Source organism: Hylobates moloch, unplaced genomic scaffold (assembly GCF_009828535.3).
Source record: "Hylobates moloch isolate HMO894 unplaced genomic scaffold, HMol_V3 SCAFFOLD_9, whole genome shotgun sequence".
Lineage (NCBI taxonomy): Eukaryota > Metazoa > Chordata > Mammalia > Primates > Hylobatidae > Hylobates > Hylobates moloch.
In genome coordinates this window covers 84,270,389-84,289,765 of record NW_026652284.1, presented here as the reverse complement: position 1 = coordinate 84,289,765, position 19,377 = coordinate 84,270,389, and the positions used below count along the sequence as shown (strand labels likewise).

Genomic DNA, 19,377 nt, shown 5'->3' with positions numbered 1-19,377 from the left:
AATAAATGACATGGCATTTGTGCTTATAAATTTATACTTCTAAAATTTGGTTAATGCCAATCAGTTCTGCAGCACTTGACAAAATGTTGCTAAAACTGGAGCATGCTGTCTCCATAAAGATATAACTACCACATGAATACTATGCAAAACAGTATGCATACACCTCAGTCTCCAATAGTAGATTCATTAGAAAAATAATGACCTCAGTTTTAGGGGCAAAAAAGCCTAAAATGTCATTATTCAATCTGGAAAATATTTCTGAATTTATTTTAAGCATCTATGGAATGATGTAATTCTATTTCATATTTCAGACTGTAAAATCCAGGGCAAAATGTGCAGGTTGATGATAATAACCATAGTAATGATAACATCAGTTTATATTATTGAGACTAATTAATTCTTATAACTACCCAGTAATGCAGGTATTACTATTTCCCTTTTATAAACAAAGAAAGTGAGGCATAGAGAGAGGACCTGCCACAAGACATACAGTTCTAAAGTGTAAGAATTAATATTTAAACTCAGGGTAGTCTGAAATTAAAGTTCATGGTTTCAACCACTATAGTATACTTGGTATACTACATATTCATAAAATACCTAGAATAATAAAGGAGGAAATGATAATTTTGTGTATACAGCTATGTGGCTAAGCTCGTATTAGCCATCTTATTCCTATATTTAGGATTCTAAGCACTAAAATTTAAATGTAAATGTGCTTATTTGGTGTCATATCATCCAAAATACAAATATAAACCACTTCAACACTGTGATAGGTGAACGCTATGGGTACAACCTTATTTTAGTGTTTCAAACAATTCAAAAGCTTCAATAATAACTATGGAAACACTAACAAATGACTATTAATATTCACAAAGATATCTTCAAGTTCTGTATCATATATATTACTCAAGATTAGGAAAATACAATAAAAATATGAAAGAATTTTAGTAAAACTTACTTTGCAACCTCCTTGTTGGGCTCTCTCCATGGAGCTGTCTTCGTGGCATATACGGAGAAGGGTGGGGAAGTGGCAATGAAGAGACATCATGCGTCTGAAGTTTGTACCAATGTGGCTCATCATCTAATAATGCTGTTTCTAATTCAATTAAAATCTACAAACCCAAGAGACAAAGGACGGTTATAATATACCAATAATAAAGAAATTATGTTAAATGGTCCTATAACTTTTGTAGTAATAGTTATAATAGTAATGCTATTACATGAAAAACAAGGTCATTTAGACGTTGCAAAATTATCAATATGTTCTTGACAATAAATAAACTTTTATAACTTCTTAGTGATTTAATAGTTTTAAATATCTAAGACATTTATTTCGTTGACCCTTGACTATCCACTACTAGAGGCTATCAAATTTACCATTACAAAAATAACACTTTTCATTTTAAATGACTATAATAATAACTAAAATTTGTATATCATTTTAGAATTTAAAAAGCATTTTTATTTAGAGTCAACCTAAATGCCCATCAGTGATGACTGGATAAAGAAAATATGGTAAATATACACCATGGAATACTAAGCAGCCATAAAAAGAGCAAGATCATGTTCTTTGCAGGAACATGGATGGAGCTGGAGGCCATTATCCTTAGCAAACTAATGCGTGAACAGAAAACCAAATACCACGCATTCTCACTTTTAAGTGGGAGTTGAATGATGAGAACACATGGACCCACAGAGGAAAATAACACATACTGGGGCCTATCGGAGGGTAGAGGGTAGGAGGAGGGAGAGTATCAGGAAAAATACTAATTGGTACTAGGCTTAATACCTCGGTAATGAAATAATCTGCACAACAAACCCCACGAAACATGTTTACCCATGTAACAAATTTCCACATGTATCCCTGAACTTAAAAGTTAAAAAAAATTAACTTTTACAAGAACTCTTAAATGGGAAGAGAAAAACAAATTTGAAGTGCCTACTGTGTATTAAGAACCGTGCCATATTATCTGTCATAATTATTAAAAAATTACTAGCTTTGTCTTATTGTTTAATTTTCATAAGCAAAAATACCAAGGCTAAGAAAGGTTAAAAGAACTTGTCTAAGGTCACACCAGCTTGTAAGTGAAAGAGGTGTAAACTGAATCAGTCTGTCTTATTTAAAATTCTGTATTTATCATACCATCCTGCTAAAGATTTAAAACAAGAAAAGAAAAAAACAAGAATGGATTTTAAATATGAACCATTATAATATAAATGTTATAATAGGAATATTTTTAAAATTTACCCCAAATATAAGTCTGTAGAAATGAATGCCTATTTTTTTTAGGAGGTTGTGCAAGTGACAGTGTTTGTGCTTTGTGTTTACAAGAACTGCCACATAAAGATAAATTACTATTTATCTAAGGGAGGTAAAGAAGCGATACAGCCAAGTTAATATTTCATTCTTTCTTTTTTTTTTTTTTTTTTTTGAGACGGAGTCTCGCTCTGTCACCCAGGCTGGAGTGCAGTGGCACAATCTCGGCTCACTGTAAGCTCCATCCCAGGTTCACGCCATTCTGCTGCCTCAGTCCCGAGTAACTGGGACTACAGGCGCCTGCCACCACGCCCGGCTATTTTAGTAGAGACGGGGTTTCACCGTGGTCTCGATCTCCAGACCTCGTGATTCGCCCGCCTTGGCCTCCCAAAGTGCTGGGATTACAAGCGTGAGCCACCGCACCCGGCCTCTTTTTTGTTTTTGAGATGGGGTCTCGCTATGTCACCCAGGCGGAGTGCAGGGGTGCAATCATAGCTAACTGCAGCCTCAAACTCCTGGGGTAAAGCAATTCTCCCACCTCAGCCTCCTGAGTAGCTGAGACTACTGTATGCACCACCATGCCTGGCTAATTTCTTTTTTTATTTATTTTTAGACATAGGGTTCTTGCTATGTTACCCAGGCTGGTCTTGGACTCCTGGTCTCAAGCTATCCCCCTGTCTCCACTTCCCAAAGGATTGGTATTACAGTGTGAGCCACCATGTCTGGAGTTATTTCACTCTTCCTAAATTTTCCCTAGTCATTTTCAAAATTATAGGTACTGTGTTCCAAAGGATTACAAACACACAATACAACACACTTATTTAATTCTCATATTAACCCTGATTTCTATACTAGTATTATTCCTACTTGGCTGAAGAAGAAACTGAAGCACAGATGGGTTAAATAACTTGTTCAAAGACACAAGGCTAAGAAGTGGTAGTGCCAGGAATATAAAACTCAAGCAGCTAGCTCCAGAATCTCTGCTCCAAACAACTGTGTGACCCTTCCTCCCAAAGGTCACACAAGGGATTTTGGCTTTTTTTTTTTTTTTTTGAGATGGAGTCTCACTGTCGCCTAGGCTGGAGTGCAGTGGCGCGATCTTGGCTCACTGCAAGCTCCACCTCCCAGGCTCAAGCAATTCTCTTGCCTCAGATTCCCAAGTAGTTGGAATTACAGGAGCCCACCACTGTGCCCAGCTAATTTTTGTATTTTTAGTAGAGATAGGGTTTTGCCACATTGGTCAGGCAGGTCTCAAACTCCTGACCTCAGGTGATCTGCCCTCTTTGGCCTCCCAAAGTGCTGGAAATACAGAAGGGTTTTTAGTTTTACCACTCTTTGGTTCCTTAGCTGACAACATTCACTTCAATATTTCTATAGATTGTTTTTCCCATGAGATTACTATTTAATTTACTCAGAAAAAAAAAAAAACTGATATAGTTTGGTTGTGTTCCCACCCAAATCTCATCTTGAATTTTAACTCCCACAATACCCTTGTGTCATGGGAGAGACCCAGTGGGAGGTAATTGAATAATGGAGGTGGGTCTTTCTTGTGCTGCTCTCGTCATAATGAGTAAATCTCACAAGATCTGATTGTTTTATAAAGAGGAGTTCTCCTGCGCAAGTTCTCACTCTCTTTCCCTGCTGCCATCCATGTAAGACATGACTTGCTCCTCCTTGCCTTCCACCATGATTGTGAGGCCTCCCCAGTCATGTGGAACTGTAAGTCCATTAAAACTCTTTTTCTTCCCAGTCTCAAGAATGTCTTTATCAGCAGCATGAAAATGAACTAATACAGTAAATTGGTACCAGTACAGTGAGACACTGCTAAAAAAATACCTGAAAATGTGGAAGTGCTTTGGAACTGGGTAATGGGCAGGGGTTGGAACAGTTTGGAGGGCTCAGAAGAAGACAGGAAAATGTAGGAAAGTTTGGAACTTCCTAGAGACTTGTGGAATGACTTTGCCCAAAATGCTGATAGCTATATGGACAATAAAGTCCAGGCTGAGGTATTCTCATATGGAAATGAGGAATTTTTGGGGAACTGCAGCAAAGGTGATTCTTGTTATGTTTTAGCAAAGAGACTGGTGGCACTTTACCCCTGCCCTAGAGATTTGTGGAACTTTGAACTTGAGGGAGATGATTTAGGCTATCTGGTGGAACAAATGTTGAAGCAGCAAAGCATTCAAGATGTGACTTGGGCTCTGTTAAAGGCATTTAGTTTTATAAGGGAAGCAGGGCATAAAAGTTTGGAAAACTTGTATCCTGACAATGTGGTAGAAAAGAAAATCCCATTTTCTGAGGAAAAATTCAAGCCAGCTGCAGAAATTTGCATAAGTAATGAGGGGCCAAATGTTAATCGCCTATCCACAATGGGGAAAATGTCTCCAGAGCATGTCAGAGGTCTTCACGGCAGCCCCTCCCATCACAGGCCTGGAGGCCTAGGAGGAAGAAATGGTTTTGTGGGCTGGGCCCAGGGTCTCCGTGCTGTGACACCAAGTATAGGGACTTGGTGTTGTGAGTCCCAGCTGCTCCAGCTGTGACTAAAAGGAGCCAAGCTACAGCTTGGGCCATGGCTTCAGAGGGTGCAAGCCCAAGCCGTGGCAGCTTCCACATGATGTTGAGCCTGCAGGTGCACAGAAGTCAAGAATTGAGATTTGGGAACCTCTGCCTAGATTTCAGAGGATGTATGGAAACGCCTGGATGTCCAGGTAAAAGTTTGTTGCAGGGGCGGGGCTCTCATGGAGAACCTCTGCTAGGGCAGTGAAGAAGGGAAATGTGGGGTCAGAGCCCCATACAGAGTCCCTACTGGGGCACCACCTAGTGGAGCTGTGAGAAGATGGCCACCAACCTCCAGTCCCCAGAATGGTAGATCCATCTACAGCTTGCACTGTGCACCTGGAAAACCCACAGACACTCAACACCCAGCCCATGAAAGCAGCCAGGAGGGGAGTTATACCCTGCAAAGCCACAGGGGCGGAGCTGCCCAAGACCATGGGAACTCATCTCTTGCATCAGTGTGACCTGGACATGAGACATGGAGTCAAAGGAGATTATTTTAGAGCTTTAAGATTTGACAGGCTCACTGGATTTCAGACTTGCATGGGGCTTTGTTTTGGGCAATTTCTCCTATTTGGAATGGCTGTATTTACCCAATTCCTGTACCCCCATTGTATCTAGGAAGTAACTAACTTGCTTTTGATTATATAGCCTAATAGGCAGAAAGGACTTACTTTGTCTCAGATGAGACTTTGGACTTTGGACCTGGACTTTCGAGTTAATTCTGAGTTAAGACTTTGGAGACTATTGGGAAGGCATGATTGGTTTTTAAATGTGATGACATGAGATTGGGGAGGGGACAGAATGGAATGACATGGTTTGGCTGTGTCCCCACCCAAATCTCCTCTTGAATTGTAACTTCCACAATTCCCATGTGTTGTGGGAAGGACCCAGTGGGAGGTAATCAAATTATGGGGGTGGGTCTTTCTCATGCTGTTCTCCTCATAGTGAATAAATCTCACGAGATCTGATGGTTTTATAAAGAGGAGTTCCCCTGCACAATGACTCTCTCTCTCTTTGCCTGCCACCATCCATGTAAGACGTGACTTGCTCCTCCTTGCCTTCTGCCATGTGAACTGTAAGTACATTAAATCCCTTTTTCTTCCCAGTCTCGGGTATGTGTTTATCAGCAGCCTGAAAATGAATTAATATACCAACCATACTGAAAAAGGCTCAAAGTGAGTAACTTAGCATGCTAATAGCTGGATAAATGCTTCCCATCTTTCCCCTATTCAATCATTCTCCACATTATAGCTGGAAATAATTTTCTCAAGTCCAATCAAACCATTTTCTTTTTAAAGAAAATATGAGACTGGGCAAGATGATGAGACCCCATCCCTACAAAAAAACAAAATTAGCTGGGCATGGTGGCGGGTGCCTGTAGTCCCAGCTACTTGGGAAGCTGAGGCAGAAGAATTACTTGAGCCCAAGAGCTTGAGGCAGCAGTGAGCTATGACTGTGCCACTGTGACAAAGTGAGACTCCATAGAGATGGGAAAGAGAGAATTGGTTATTGGTCATTGGCTCCTATTATCAACCAGATAAATCCAGATTTGTTTATATATTAAGGGACATGCCCTGGTCTCAGTTTAAGCCTCAAACCTCATTTCTTACCATATTCCCTTCCAATTTCAATGCAATTGACCAAGATCTCCTCACCCTGATGTCTTCTCATTTCCTCTGCAGGAATTTCACTCCCCTTGAATTTGCTAAATTCCTCTCTCTTTGTGAAGACTTCCTTTGACCACCTGCCCTCCTCTGCACAGTAATTATGTATTCCTATTGTATTTTCCTCTTCATATCAATTGTCATGTTATATTCTAATTGCTATTCATGTGTCTGTATCACTAATGAATTGTAAATTCCTTGAAGGAAGTAACACTCCTTATTTACCTTTGAAGGCTCAGTCTATAGCACAGTGCCTGTTACATTGTAGGGCTTGAAAATAATTAATAAATAAATGGTTTAACGACTTATTGGTGGTACAGTCTGTTCAGTAAACTACCAAGATATATACATATCACTATAAAACAAAGTAATATATTTGTGAAATACAAACCTTTTATCATTCAACACTGAGAGTTCTAAAATAAGAACTGACATGTAAAAACTGTCAGAATGTGTAGAACCACTGTTTTCTATACTATCAAGTTTTGTCCCAAAGCAGCAGCTGAAATACATTCCATTAAAAAAATTGTGCCTACCTTTGCAGATATTCTATATCTATTATTTATTTATTTATTTTTATTTATTTATTTATTTATTTTTTGAGACAGAGTCTCGCTCTGTCACCTAGGCTGGAGGGCAGTGGCGCAATCTCGGCTCACTGCAACCTCCGCCTCCTGGGCTCACGCCATTCTCCTGCCTCAGCCTCCCGAGTAACTGGGACTACAGGCGCCCTCCACCATGCCCGGCTAATTTTTTTTTGTATCTGTAGTAGAGACGGGATTTCACCATGTTAGCCAGGACGGTCTCAATCTCCTGACCTCGTGATCCGCCCGCCTCGGCCTCCCAAAGTGCTGAGATTACAGGCATGAGCCACCACGCCCGGCCTATTCTACATATAAAATTATACTGACAGTTATATAAATAAAAGTATTCAGGATAACATGAATAGCATAAACTTTAAAACAACTCCAGATACCTCGCCTAAGAATTCACTTTCTTCCTCTCGAACTCGAGCTTGATCCCAAAGGGTAATCTCTAGCATTCGTTCTCGAAATTCTCTTCGGTGGACTGGAGAATAAATGAATGTTTGGTTCCATTTGGGTTCCAATGTTTTCTTTACTGTTTTAGTTCTTCTCTTGTTTTTATCACTATGGAAAAAAACAACGAATTATGAACTTACATAGAACTATAAGTTTTGTCCTAAAATTTTTTAATTTAAAATTTCTCAGAAGACAAGTCAGGTGAAGTTTTACCATAAAATTATCATACATTGCAAATGTTATAACCTTTAAAATTATTATGAAAATTTTAAGGTGTATACTATATCACACTTTATAGGTATGACAATAATAGAAATGTTTCAATAAATGTTAAATTTTTTCCATGACAAATTATTGAAAACTTAATATTTCTCAAAATCTAAATTAAACCAGACTTGAGAATCTTAACTCCATAATTTTTTAACATATCACCCTATTGAAAATCTTCTAAATGATAATTAACCAGTAACATTACATATACTATTCACTTAAACTACAGAAGTCATGTTACAAAAAGATGAGTAAATTGTGATAGTCACAAATTCTTATCTATAAAGTTCTAGCTAACGACCAATGATAATTTATTTTCTATAAAGATACTTTTTTAAATATAAGAAATTCATATTTATTTGACATATATCTGGTATTTTAAAACACTGTAAATTTATTTCTATGTGAGGTAGTCACCATAATGTGGGTTGAAAATGCAAGATAACCATCCCAATAAATAGGATTACCAGCTCAGAGATTTTCATGTTCTTTTTCGTTGTGTATCTCTGTACATGTGTTACCATACTGTTATACTAATATATTGTCCATATTGGGAAATATACTAAAACAGAAACCAAAAATAATAAAATAAAAAATTTTAAACATTTAAATATTTCTTCCTGACCATGGAAACATTATCCTATACATCACCTAGGGTACATCGAACCTATTTGGAGATCATCACTCTTGCTTATTAGACAGGATCACTGGCTGGATAGGAATACAATTTTCCAGGAAATACAATTTAAGCTACCTAAGAGAACTATTTAAAATGACAGACAAGCTCCAATTAGAACAGTATCAACTGGTACAAATTATCTCAGCACAACGCAGTTCCAAGAGTTTTGGGAAATAGGGAGGAGAGAGAACAAAGAAGGGGTAGAACTGTCTCTGAAATTGAGAAGTAATGCAACTTCTTCTCATTGGAATTTTAAGTTTAATATAGATTTTACTTGAATGATGAAGAGGTATTATATGTTTCCAGAGCACACATATATAATGTGGCAGAAAGATGACTTTAAATACACTAATTAATAATGAATTTTGCTAATACACATGGAAAAGATAACATGCAATGTAGCTTTATTAACCAAGAAGGCATTGGCAGAAAAATGACATTGCAAACCCATGTAGGAGATTTTATCTCTATACATGGAAAGAAGTGATAATGTGTATGGGAATAACTTATCTGAAACAAGGACTGTGATGTATGATCTTTCTCTCCCTCCCTTCATTTATAGCTTTAACAAATATTTATTTTTCTTTTCTTTTTTTTTTGCCTGTTGCTTTCTTTTTTTTAATTTTTTTTATTTTTTATTATTATACTTTAGGTTTTAGGGTACATGTGCACAATGTGCAGGTTTGTTACATATGTATCCATGTGCCATGTTGTTTTGCTGCACCCATTAACTCGTCATTTAGCATTAGGTGTATCTCCTAACGCTGTTCCTCCCCTCTCCCCCCACCCCACAACATTCTCAGGAGTGTGATGTTCCCCTTCCTGTGTCCATGAGTTCTCATTGTTCAATTCCCACCTATGAGTGAGAACATGCAGTGTTTGGTTTTTTGTCCTTGCGATAGTTTACTGAGAATGATGTTTTCCAGTTTCATCCATGTACCTAAAAAGGACATGAACTCATCATTTTTTATGGCTGCATAGTATTCCATGGTGTATATGTGCCACATTTTCTTAATCCAGTCTATCATTGTTGGACATTTGGGTTGGTTCCAAGTCTTTGCTATTGTGAATAGTGCCGCAATAAACATACGTGTGCATGTGTCTTTATAGCAGCATGATTTATAGTCCTTTGGGTATATACCCATTAATGGGATGGCTGGGTCAAATGGTATTTCTAGTTCTAGATCCCTGAGGAATTGCCACACTGACTTCCACAATGGTTGAACTAGTTTACAGTCCCACCAACAGTGTAAAAGTGTTCCTATTTCTACACATCCTCTCCAGCACCTGTTGTTTCCTGACTTTTTAATGATGGCCATTCTAACTGGTGTGAGATGGTATCTCATTGTGGTTTTGATTTGCATTTCTCTGATGGCCAATGATGATGAGCATTTTTGCATGTGTTTTTTGGCTGCATAAATGTCTTCTTTTGAGAAGCGTCTGTTCATGTCCTTTGCCCACTTTTTGATGGGGTTGTTTGTTTTTTTCTTCTAAATTTGTTTGAGTTCATTGTAGATTCTGGATATTAGCCCTTTGTCAGATGAGTAGGCTGCAAAAATTTTCTCCCACTCTGTAGGTTGCCTGTTCACTCTGATGGTAGTTTCTTTTGCTGTGCAGAAGCTCTTTAGTTTAATCAGATCCCATTTGTCAATTTTGGCTTTTGTTGCCATTGCTTTTGGTGTTTTAGACATGAAGTCCTTGCCCACGCCTATGTCCTGAATGGTATTGCCTAGGTTTTCTTGTAGGGTTTTAATGGTTTTAGGTCTAACATGTAAGTCTTTAATCCATCTTGAATTAATTTTTGTATAAGGTGTAAGGAAGGGACATCTACTCATATTTCATTGATAAAGAATGAATTCTGAGACCCTGTCAAAAGATAAAGTTCCTTCCACAAAGGCCAGGATGAAAGTATTTAACTGGAGCCTTGCTATCTAATTCAAGAATGGTTTATATCTGGCTGGGGATGGTGGCTCACGCCTGTAATCCCAGCACTTTGGGAGGCCGAGGCGGGTGGATCACGAGGTCAAGAGCTCGAGATCATCCTGGCCAACACTGTGAAACCTCGTCTCTACCAAAAATACGAAAAATTAGCCAGGAATGGTGGCAGGCACCTGCAATCCCAGCCACTAGGGAGGCTGAGGCAGGAGAATTGCTTGAACCCAGGAGGCGAAGGTTGCAGTGAGCCAAGATCACGCCATTGCACTCCAGCCTGGGCAAAAAGAGTGAAACTCTGTCTCAAAAAAAAAAAACAAAACAAACAAACAAAAAAAAAACAAAAACAAAAAACAATGGTTTATATCAAAATCTGAAAGGAAAAAGAAGAGGAAGTCATGAACTTCCTCGTAAGGACAGAAAAAAGTTCTCAGATAAAGAATGAAAATTTTAGACAGGATTTCTATATTGGACAGGAAGAGGAACAGACAGTCTGAAGTTTCTTATAAACCTAACATATATGATTACAATTTAATAAGGCAATTTAGTAAGTACCCAAGCACCAATTCACAAAAAGAACTATGAAAAATAACCTTATCTTCAGCAAGTTAAAAAAAATGAGTTTTACTTTCTCTAGAAGTATAAATAAAGCCTTTAGAATCAAAGCATACTGCATAAGTTAAACACTGAAAAGGTGCTAAAAATATTTAAACACTAAGATCAATAAGCATGTTATAGAGATCATTTTAAAATAAAAGCCTAATTATAATAAAATAAATAATTAATCTTTTAATGAATCATCAAATTGCTGAGAAGGTAGTTAACTTTAAAAAAAAATAAAATCCAACTTAATCCTTTTTTAAAAATTTATTTTCATGTTACTAGGACTTTGGTTTCCATTAAATGTAATTTAGTAACAGCATGCAAACACTTGATGTTTTTACTTAAAATTAGAAGAAGAAATATATTTGAACTAGTAACTAACTTCAAGATATAAAAAAAGAGTATAAAACAAGCCCAGTTATTTTTTAGAGTACACAGTACATTATCTAGAAAATAATTTTCACATGGCATAACTGAAATTTTATACTAGATTTCTTCTATGTAATCTCTCTGGCCCCTCTAAAAAATCTCATCAATAAAAAGGCATCAATTGTTTTCTGTTTACTTGTTCAAGTATTTCTTTCAGAAAAAATTGTCAAAAAAATTTAATAATTCATAACAAAAGCACAAACAATCCTTTATTAATGTGTAAAAACTTGTGTCAACCACAAATAAAAAATTGTTAAGATGATAATGTAACTTTCTGAGTTAGGCAGAGAATTCTTTTCACTATTACAGATGAAACCTCGACAGAACCTAATCAATAAAGTAAGCTATAAAATTTATCTAAAGAATCTTCAAATTCCTGATAAATAACAAGGAACTCAGCTGAGAAATAATCTGAGAAGGAAACACTCAAATGCCTCTCACATTCCTTGGTGTTGACAAAATATACAAAAATACTACATCCGGAATATAAAGGACTGGTTAAGAAGAGCTTCCATTTCATCTTTCACTCTTTTTTTTTTTGAGATGGATTCTTGCTCTGTCGTCAGGCTGCAGTGCAATGCCGCATGCAATCTCAGCTCACTGCAACTTCTGCCTCGCAGGTTAAAGCAATTCTCCGGTCTCAGCCTCCCAAGTAGCTGGGATTACAGGCACCTGCCACCACACCTGGCTAATTTTGTGTGCGTGTGTGTTGTGACAGAGTCTCGCTCTGTCGCCCAGGCTGGAGTGCAGTGGTATGATCTCGGCCCACTGCAACAACCTCTGTCTCCCAGGTTAAAGCAATTCTCCTGCCTCAGCCTCCCGAGTAGCTGGGACTATAGGCACCTGCCACCTGGCTAACTTTTTGTATTTTTTAGTAGAGACGGGATTTCACCTTGTTAGCCAGGATGGTCTCGATCTCCTGACCTCGTGATCTGCCCACCTTGGCCTCCCAAAGTGCTGGGGTTACAGGCATGAGCCACCGTGCCTGGCCAATTTTTTGTATTTTTAGTAGAGACAGTGTTTCACCATGTTGGCCAGACTGGTCCCAAACTCCTGGCCTCAGGTAATCCACCCGCCTCGGCCTCCCAAAGTGCTGGGATTACAGGCATGAACCACCACACCCGGCCATAGAGATAGGGTCACATTATGGTGCTCAGGCTGGTCTTGAACTCCTCGCCCCAAGTGATGCTGTGATTACAGGCATGAGCCACTGCACCCAGCCTAGAAGAGCTTCCATTTTAGCTCTATCTGGTCAGAATCCAGGAAGAGGGGTTACATAAAAATAAAACTAAGCAAAAATAGTCACGAAAAAAATTCAGTAATTTGCAAGACTTTAATCATCTTAAAAATACGTTTCTCTTCAAAGTTTTGAGTGAGTAGAAACTTAAGTAATGTGCACAAAAGCATAGATGATTATGGATGACCTCTTCCCTTATAGTTCCACATGTATCTCTCTCCAAAAGACAACCTAAATTGTTAAAAACAGCTTTCTTAATCAAACTTTATAAGATAAATAGTTTCTAATAACTTTTGATGTTGTGGCATCTTGATATATCCTGAAGAATCTGATATACAGCTTTGACTTCAAAATATGTATCAAATAAAACGCAAAGCCTTTGTTCACTGTCTATTCTTTTGTCCTTTTCTTTGCTGAGATTGTTGTTCAGGTGACACTTCGGTACCCAACTCAACCTTGATGACTTTCTACTTGAAATAAATAACTAAATCAATGAGATTCCAAAAGCGTATAAACATATTTAACATCACATCTGTGCCTATCCACTTTCAACCTGAGAAAAAATAACGAGATCTTAAGAGCACTCTGCCGTGGGAGGCAGGGATGCAGACAGATAATTGGGGAAAGGTAACTGGTATTATTCCTTCTTTCTTTTTTCATGATGCCTATTGAATAGTCTCATTTATTTTTTATATGCCTGAAATTCAGAGTCATTAGATTTGTTTTCGGATAAAATATTTCTCCAATCAAATTAGGGTAGAACAAAAAGAAAAAAAAATAAGGGTAGAACGATACCATTTATATTGATTAGAATAGACAAAAAACAAATAATGCTTGAAGAAGGTGATTCTGGGACTTGCGGTAAGTTTTCTTGACGATATAAGGTGATGATACAAAATAACTTGTTAAATTTATAGAATAGAGAGAAATAATATCTTGGTAAGAGGAGGTAGAAATTGTAGAGAAATGAGTACTTTTTAGTAGTATTTTTAACTTTTTTGCTAAAAAAGCTAGTATTTTTGACTAAAAATTCTAGTATTTTAGCTTTTTGACTCTATAATTTGTGTTAAAAATTTGATTTTAGGAAGCATAATTTTTAATGATTTTGAATAATGAAAATATATACAAGAAATACACATGCCTAAAATTAATATTCAAAATCACATATACATTTAAGTTTTAAAAAATCTTATTTACTGTCACTATTTTGTTTCCTAAGAACATCATGTTTATGTTAAACTTCACATATCTCACTAGTATGATACCAATAAATGATACAGAATTGAAATACCCATTGCTATTAACATTTTCTCATTTATTTTCCAGAACATTTATTTTTGTTTTATATCCTTACCTTCTGTCTGGAAGAAAGTAAATTTTAACATAAGGATTCCTTGGCCTCCCATCTTCCCTGGAAGGGAGATCTTTTGCTCCCAAAATTGTAACTATTAATTGGTGACCAACCTTGTCAAACCATAGTTTTATCTGAAAAGCAAAAATATTTATTTATCAATTCAAACATTTGCTACACAAACACAATGTTTACTTTTCCAATCTTCACCCCATTCTCTTACAATAACATTAGCACAGAATATTAACTTTACTTAGTAAATTGTGGCTACTTAAAATAAAAGGATATACTATAATAACTTCAATGAATAAAAGAATGATTCAGACATTTCAGTTTGACTGATCAAGCATGTGGGCTTTTTATTATCTTAATGTGATTGCTTATTAACATGCACATAATTACATTATCATAATTAAGGACTTTATATACAATGACTGATCTGTATCTTTACTTATGCAAGAATCACTAGTTCATTTTGGTTCCCCTACTGAACTGAGTTCAGAATAAGTGCTCAAAATGAATTGAGTAGATAGTATCCTGTTTATATAACATTCATAGGGAATTTTCAAGTAAATGTTTTATATTGTTTCACAGTTAAAAACATTTAAAATATGATAGGCAAAAGGGATTTACTAGTAGCTTTAGTCAATAGATTTCCTTCAGTTTGAACTTGAAACGATAATGAATTCATCTTTAAAATTTTTCCTTATTCAGACATTAAGTCTCATTCTTTTGGGAAGCTGATGAATAATATCCTTAGGATAAAAGAGTACATTTTATTATTTGAGATAAGAAAATGAGAACAATTTCCCTGTGCCATAATTAGGGAAGAGAACTTCATATCCAACTGCTGAATTCACTTGATTGAACAGTTATCACCTCCCACACACATACCTCACACCTGCACACCTAGCTGTCTGATTCTACTATGTCAGGATCTATGATAATTATGGCTTTGATCCATAACTTGGCCCAGAACTCAGCACATGTCTAACCACTATGTTGAAACTGAAATGGACAGAAATTTGGAACTTGAGAATAACAGTTAAAAATCACTATTGGTTATACATGAAACACTGGCAGTTCAGTTCCAATTCCAACATAGCTTTGTCGAGTCCCTCACTTCATATCCTAGAGAATGAGACACTGAGCAACTTTTGAGTCAGAAAAGGTAAACTGACAGCCCAAAAAAGTATATAAAATTATTTCTATCTTTTTTTTGCCAAATGGAATCAGCTCTTTTATAGGAATAAGAGTAAGAAATATCCAAATTGTTTAAATTATAGTTACCAATTTTTATGTTTTTACATTTAATGCAGGTATAATCTTGCTATTGTACAACAAGAAATTTTTCTAATGTAACTGCTAGGTACAAAAATAGATCCTAGACAAGTATTTCTCAAATTGTGGTTAATAAACTTTCCGTGTCAGTATTATCTCACTTATTTATTAAAAAGTTACAAATTTCTGGGGCCCACTTCTCACCTACTGAATCAGAATGAGGCCCTGGAAGTTGGATTTTAACAAGTCCTCTGGTGATCCTCAAGTGCATTAAAATTTGAGAACCACTGCCTTAGATTAAGAGATTAACAACTTGAAGATAAAGGGCTCCAAAATATGAAAGGAAAACAGTTCAAATATTTGCTTGTCTAATAATATTAGAACATAGATACAGATAAGAAAAATGGTCAAAAAGGAGACTATTCTTCTGGCAAAAGACATAAGTGAAAAACAAAGAAAGAAAGAAATGCAGGAGTGTTGTATATGAGATCAAAGAGGTGTTATAGATAGTATCATGGTTCTAAATGTGTGACAAAAACCCAACTGATTTCTATGGTATTCTCTATTTTCACCAGTTTTAAAGAGTTTATGGCTTCGTTTTTTCTAAGACATTAAAAAGCTTTCTCTGAGGGTCATGACGTGAATATTAAACACCTCGAAGGAAAAAAAAAGATTCTGCAATTTATTTTCAATAAATGTTACATTTAAGAAACAAATAATAATTATTATGAGACTAAGCTAAAAATTATTAGAGCAAATTGTTGATTTCTATGAGAACCTTTTCGGGGGTTAAACTAAGTACTTGTTACCATCTCCACCAGCAATATTTTTTCTCCTTTAAAATCATTAAAACTAGCATTTGAGATATATATTTCAAAAGTCTGATAGAGAGTATTCTTTTCAGATTTCCTTATGCCATGGAAAACCAAAATATTATCAGTTACTAATATTATCAATTTCTCATACAGAGTAAACATATGGCTTTCATATTTTTGGTATAATATTTTAGAGTTTACTAAAGTATAAATTACAAATATGCAAATATTAAAATAATTTAAATAGCAAATAGGCACGTTTTAACTTTACTAATTATTTGACAAAAATTACACCTTTTAATAGACTGCCTTAAACTGAGTACTTGAATATAGCCCTAATTTTTATTTATATTATAGGACTTGCATTGAAGTTTTTAATAGATATCCAGTTCACATAATCAAAACAGATTTTATTAGGTACATCACTTTATAACATTCTTAATTTCTTATCTGTGCTTTTTAAATAAGTGTTTAAAATATAGCTGTTGATTCCCCCAAATATAACAAAACATATCATCACAATTCTGGTCCTGACATAGTTCCTGTTCAGCCCCAATTTCATTAATAAAAATATTAGTATAATTTAAATTGTTTTAAAATATTTCTCATTCCAGCTTTAGCATGTAACTATTTTTAATTTTCCTAAGTAGGACCTAAGCAGCATAGGTAAATATTTTATATTGTATAATATTAACAAGAATAATTTAATTTTTAAAATTTAAACAAAATAAGTATTACTCAGAAGCAACAAATTTTTTAAAAACAACATGCAGCAAAGCAAAGAAAGCATAATACTACTTAAAAAAAAACTGTATTGCCATTACTTTACCATATAAGGGTTTCCTAATGAAAAGAGGCAAACAACTTGTACCCAAGTATTACATAAAATTAAATAAAACAATGGCAAAATATTAACAAAATAAATCCAATTTATTTTATTTGGATTATAATTTTGTTCTTTCAAACTAAAATACTTTCCAAAAACTGAACCTTATATATAATATGCATAAAATTCATATTTTAAATAAGGTACAAATTTATTTGCCAATCTCCTCAAGGAGTTATTACTTGGAAAATGCAAGAGAATACAGACATTAAGTGACATAATGAGTGATTTAAAGAGACAGCAACCTTAGTGTAATAAAGGAAAATATCAACAGTATAAAATTAGCTATTTCTGTAAATGTCATATATATGTAGAATCTACATTAAATCTACATTAAATGCCATTTTGAAATCTATAAGGTTTAGTATTTAGTTTATCATATAAAATCACTAACAAAGATTGTCTCTTTAAATTTTTATTCAATATTCTAATCCCCATGCAAAATTTTACAAGCTGGCTAATAAAATGATTTGATAGTCAATAATATGGTTTGGAGCAACATACCAAAAAAAGTTTTCCTACTAACGCATTTTCCAAAAACATACAAATAAGGGTTAAACACAACTTTAGTTTCTATCAGGCAGACAAGGCCTTTACCTGAACCCTAGGAACAAAAGGCGTTGTTCTTCTACTAAGGCTTTGACTCTGGTAAGCAAAATTAAAGAAAAAAGCAATAAAACAAAACCAAAAAGGACAACACGCTGGAACTAAAAGACCAAAAGTAAAAACAAACACATACAACTATCCCTTAAATACAATTTTTCCATGACAATATTTATCAAAATTAAGTATTTCAGTGTGATGAATAAATTAATTTTGTCCAATGCCAAGAAACATTAAAAACTATACAAAATATTAGAATTTGTATAATCCAATTTTTCAAATGTAGTTTACATAACAAGAATTAAGACTGGATATAAAATAATATATTCGGGCTCATGTACTTTGAAAGAATGATTATAAACATAACTCAAGAATCAATAAATTTCATATTTTATCCTTAAACATACTACATAAAAAATAGAACAGTGCAAAAAGAAGTTAGTTGAAAATGTATTACAGAGTTATTAGTGAAAAGCCATCTGTGGAAGTAATTGTGTGACTTCTCCAAAGTATGTCTACCCAAAGTCCAAAAACTATTAGCCAAGTTGGCTTTAGAATTTCTTAAAAGAATAAACACATTAAAATAAAAGTGTGCAGAAATATATTGGACTAATTAGTTGATTCATACTTGGTGAATCCATATCAGGTTCTAGTATTGAAACACCATCATCAGACATTTATTATGTACCACTCAAGATAACACTGCTTATTGCTAATCACACCTATTAATGACAATATCTTATTTCTTTTTGCTTATACAGTTCGTTATACTTTTCCAAGCCTTTATTGACAGTTTATTGTAAGTTTATTGCCTCATGGTATTTCCAACAACCTTATGAGGTAGTTGCTTCTACTCACGATTTGTAGATGAGGAAACACAGAAAAGGGCTAGTCACACTTGCCCATACTCAAACAAAAAGCAAGATAGTGTAAACACAGAAAATAGAACCCAGTTCTAATTAAATAACTAAATCAAATTCTCAGAATCAAATCAAATTCCTTTTCTCTTACTGACTTTTGTTTTCATGTTGAAACAGTTTCCAAAAGACACCACAATAATCAGAATGTTGTGCCTTTATTAGGCATTCCAACAGTTAAATCAGAACATAATCAGGTTTGGGAATGGATTTCAAGGCATTAAATTCTGCTTCTATCACCAAGATTCCATCCCATTCCTCACATTTCTTATGGATGTCTCTCTTGTCTACTTCAAAATCATAAATAGTTAAAGGTTTCTCTCTTTCCACTGCTAACTGGAAACAGATAATGAGTACTAGGAGTACTTTTGCTCAATTCAGTTGGCATTGAACAGACACGTTTATTTAAAACATAAATCTAAAACCCAAAGGAAAGCAGACTTAAAAGCAGACTGTCATTCAATCATGAGTCATCTCTCTCTCTCAATCTCTCTCTCTCTCTCTCTCTCTCTCTCTGTCTCTTTCAAAACCAAGGCAGTTTCAAATCTAAGCTGTCTTCCTTTTTATGTGGAAATATTCCCAAAGGAAGAAAGAAATATTCAGATGTGGAGTGTGTTACTGATGTCTGTCGGCATAACCACAGGCTATTATAATGCTTTAGCAAATGACAGAGGGGATATATGAAATTCATAGAGAAATTTGGCATGTTGAAGAAAGGGACTAAACAAGGTACTTTAGAAATACATTTTATTTCCCCTGTCCTCCTACCTGTTTTGTTTTTCGACCAAAAATATTAAGGTTACAGAATATTTTTACAAGTAAATATTATGTCATAAAATAAAAGATTCACTTTA

At 35.2% G+C, this 19,377-nt stretch overlaps 1 protein-coding gene across 50 annotated transcripts in view; it reads right to left on the bottom strand.

Annotated features, from left to right (window-relative positions):
* The window catches only part of RIMS2 (regulating synaptic membrane exocytosis 2), a 748,462-nt gene that overhangs the window by 313,671 nt on the left and 415,414 nt on the right, over positions 1-19,377 (bottom strand). For 26 of the 50 annotated variants that reach the window (XM_058443878.1, XM_058443874.1, XM_058443866.1 and 23 more), the window contains 4 exons: positions 17,601-17,648; positions 14,025-14,155; positions 7,457-7,628; positions 959-1,112 (listed from right to left, as the gene is read on the bottom strand). In XM_058443878.1, the coding sequence (XP_058299861.1) occupies positions 959-1,112; positions 7,457-7,628; positions 14,025-14,155; positions 17,601-17,648 (505 nt within the window). The remainder of the gene's footprint in view (positions 1-958; positions 1,113-7,456; positions 7,629-14,024; positions 14,156-17,600; positions 17,649-19,377) is intronic. The other 24 variants (XM_058443855.1, XM_058443862.1, XM_032760228.2 and 21 more) reach the window with 1 other exon arrangement.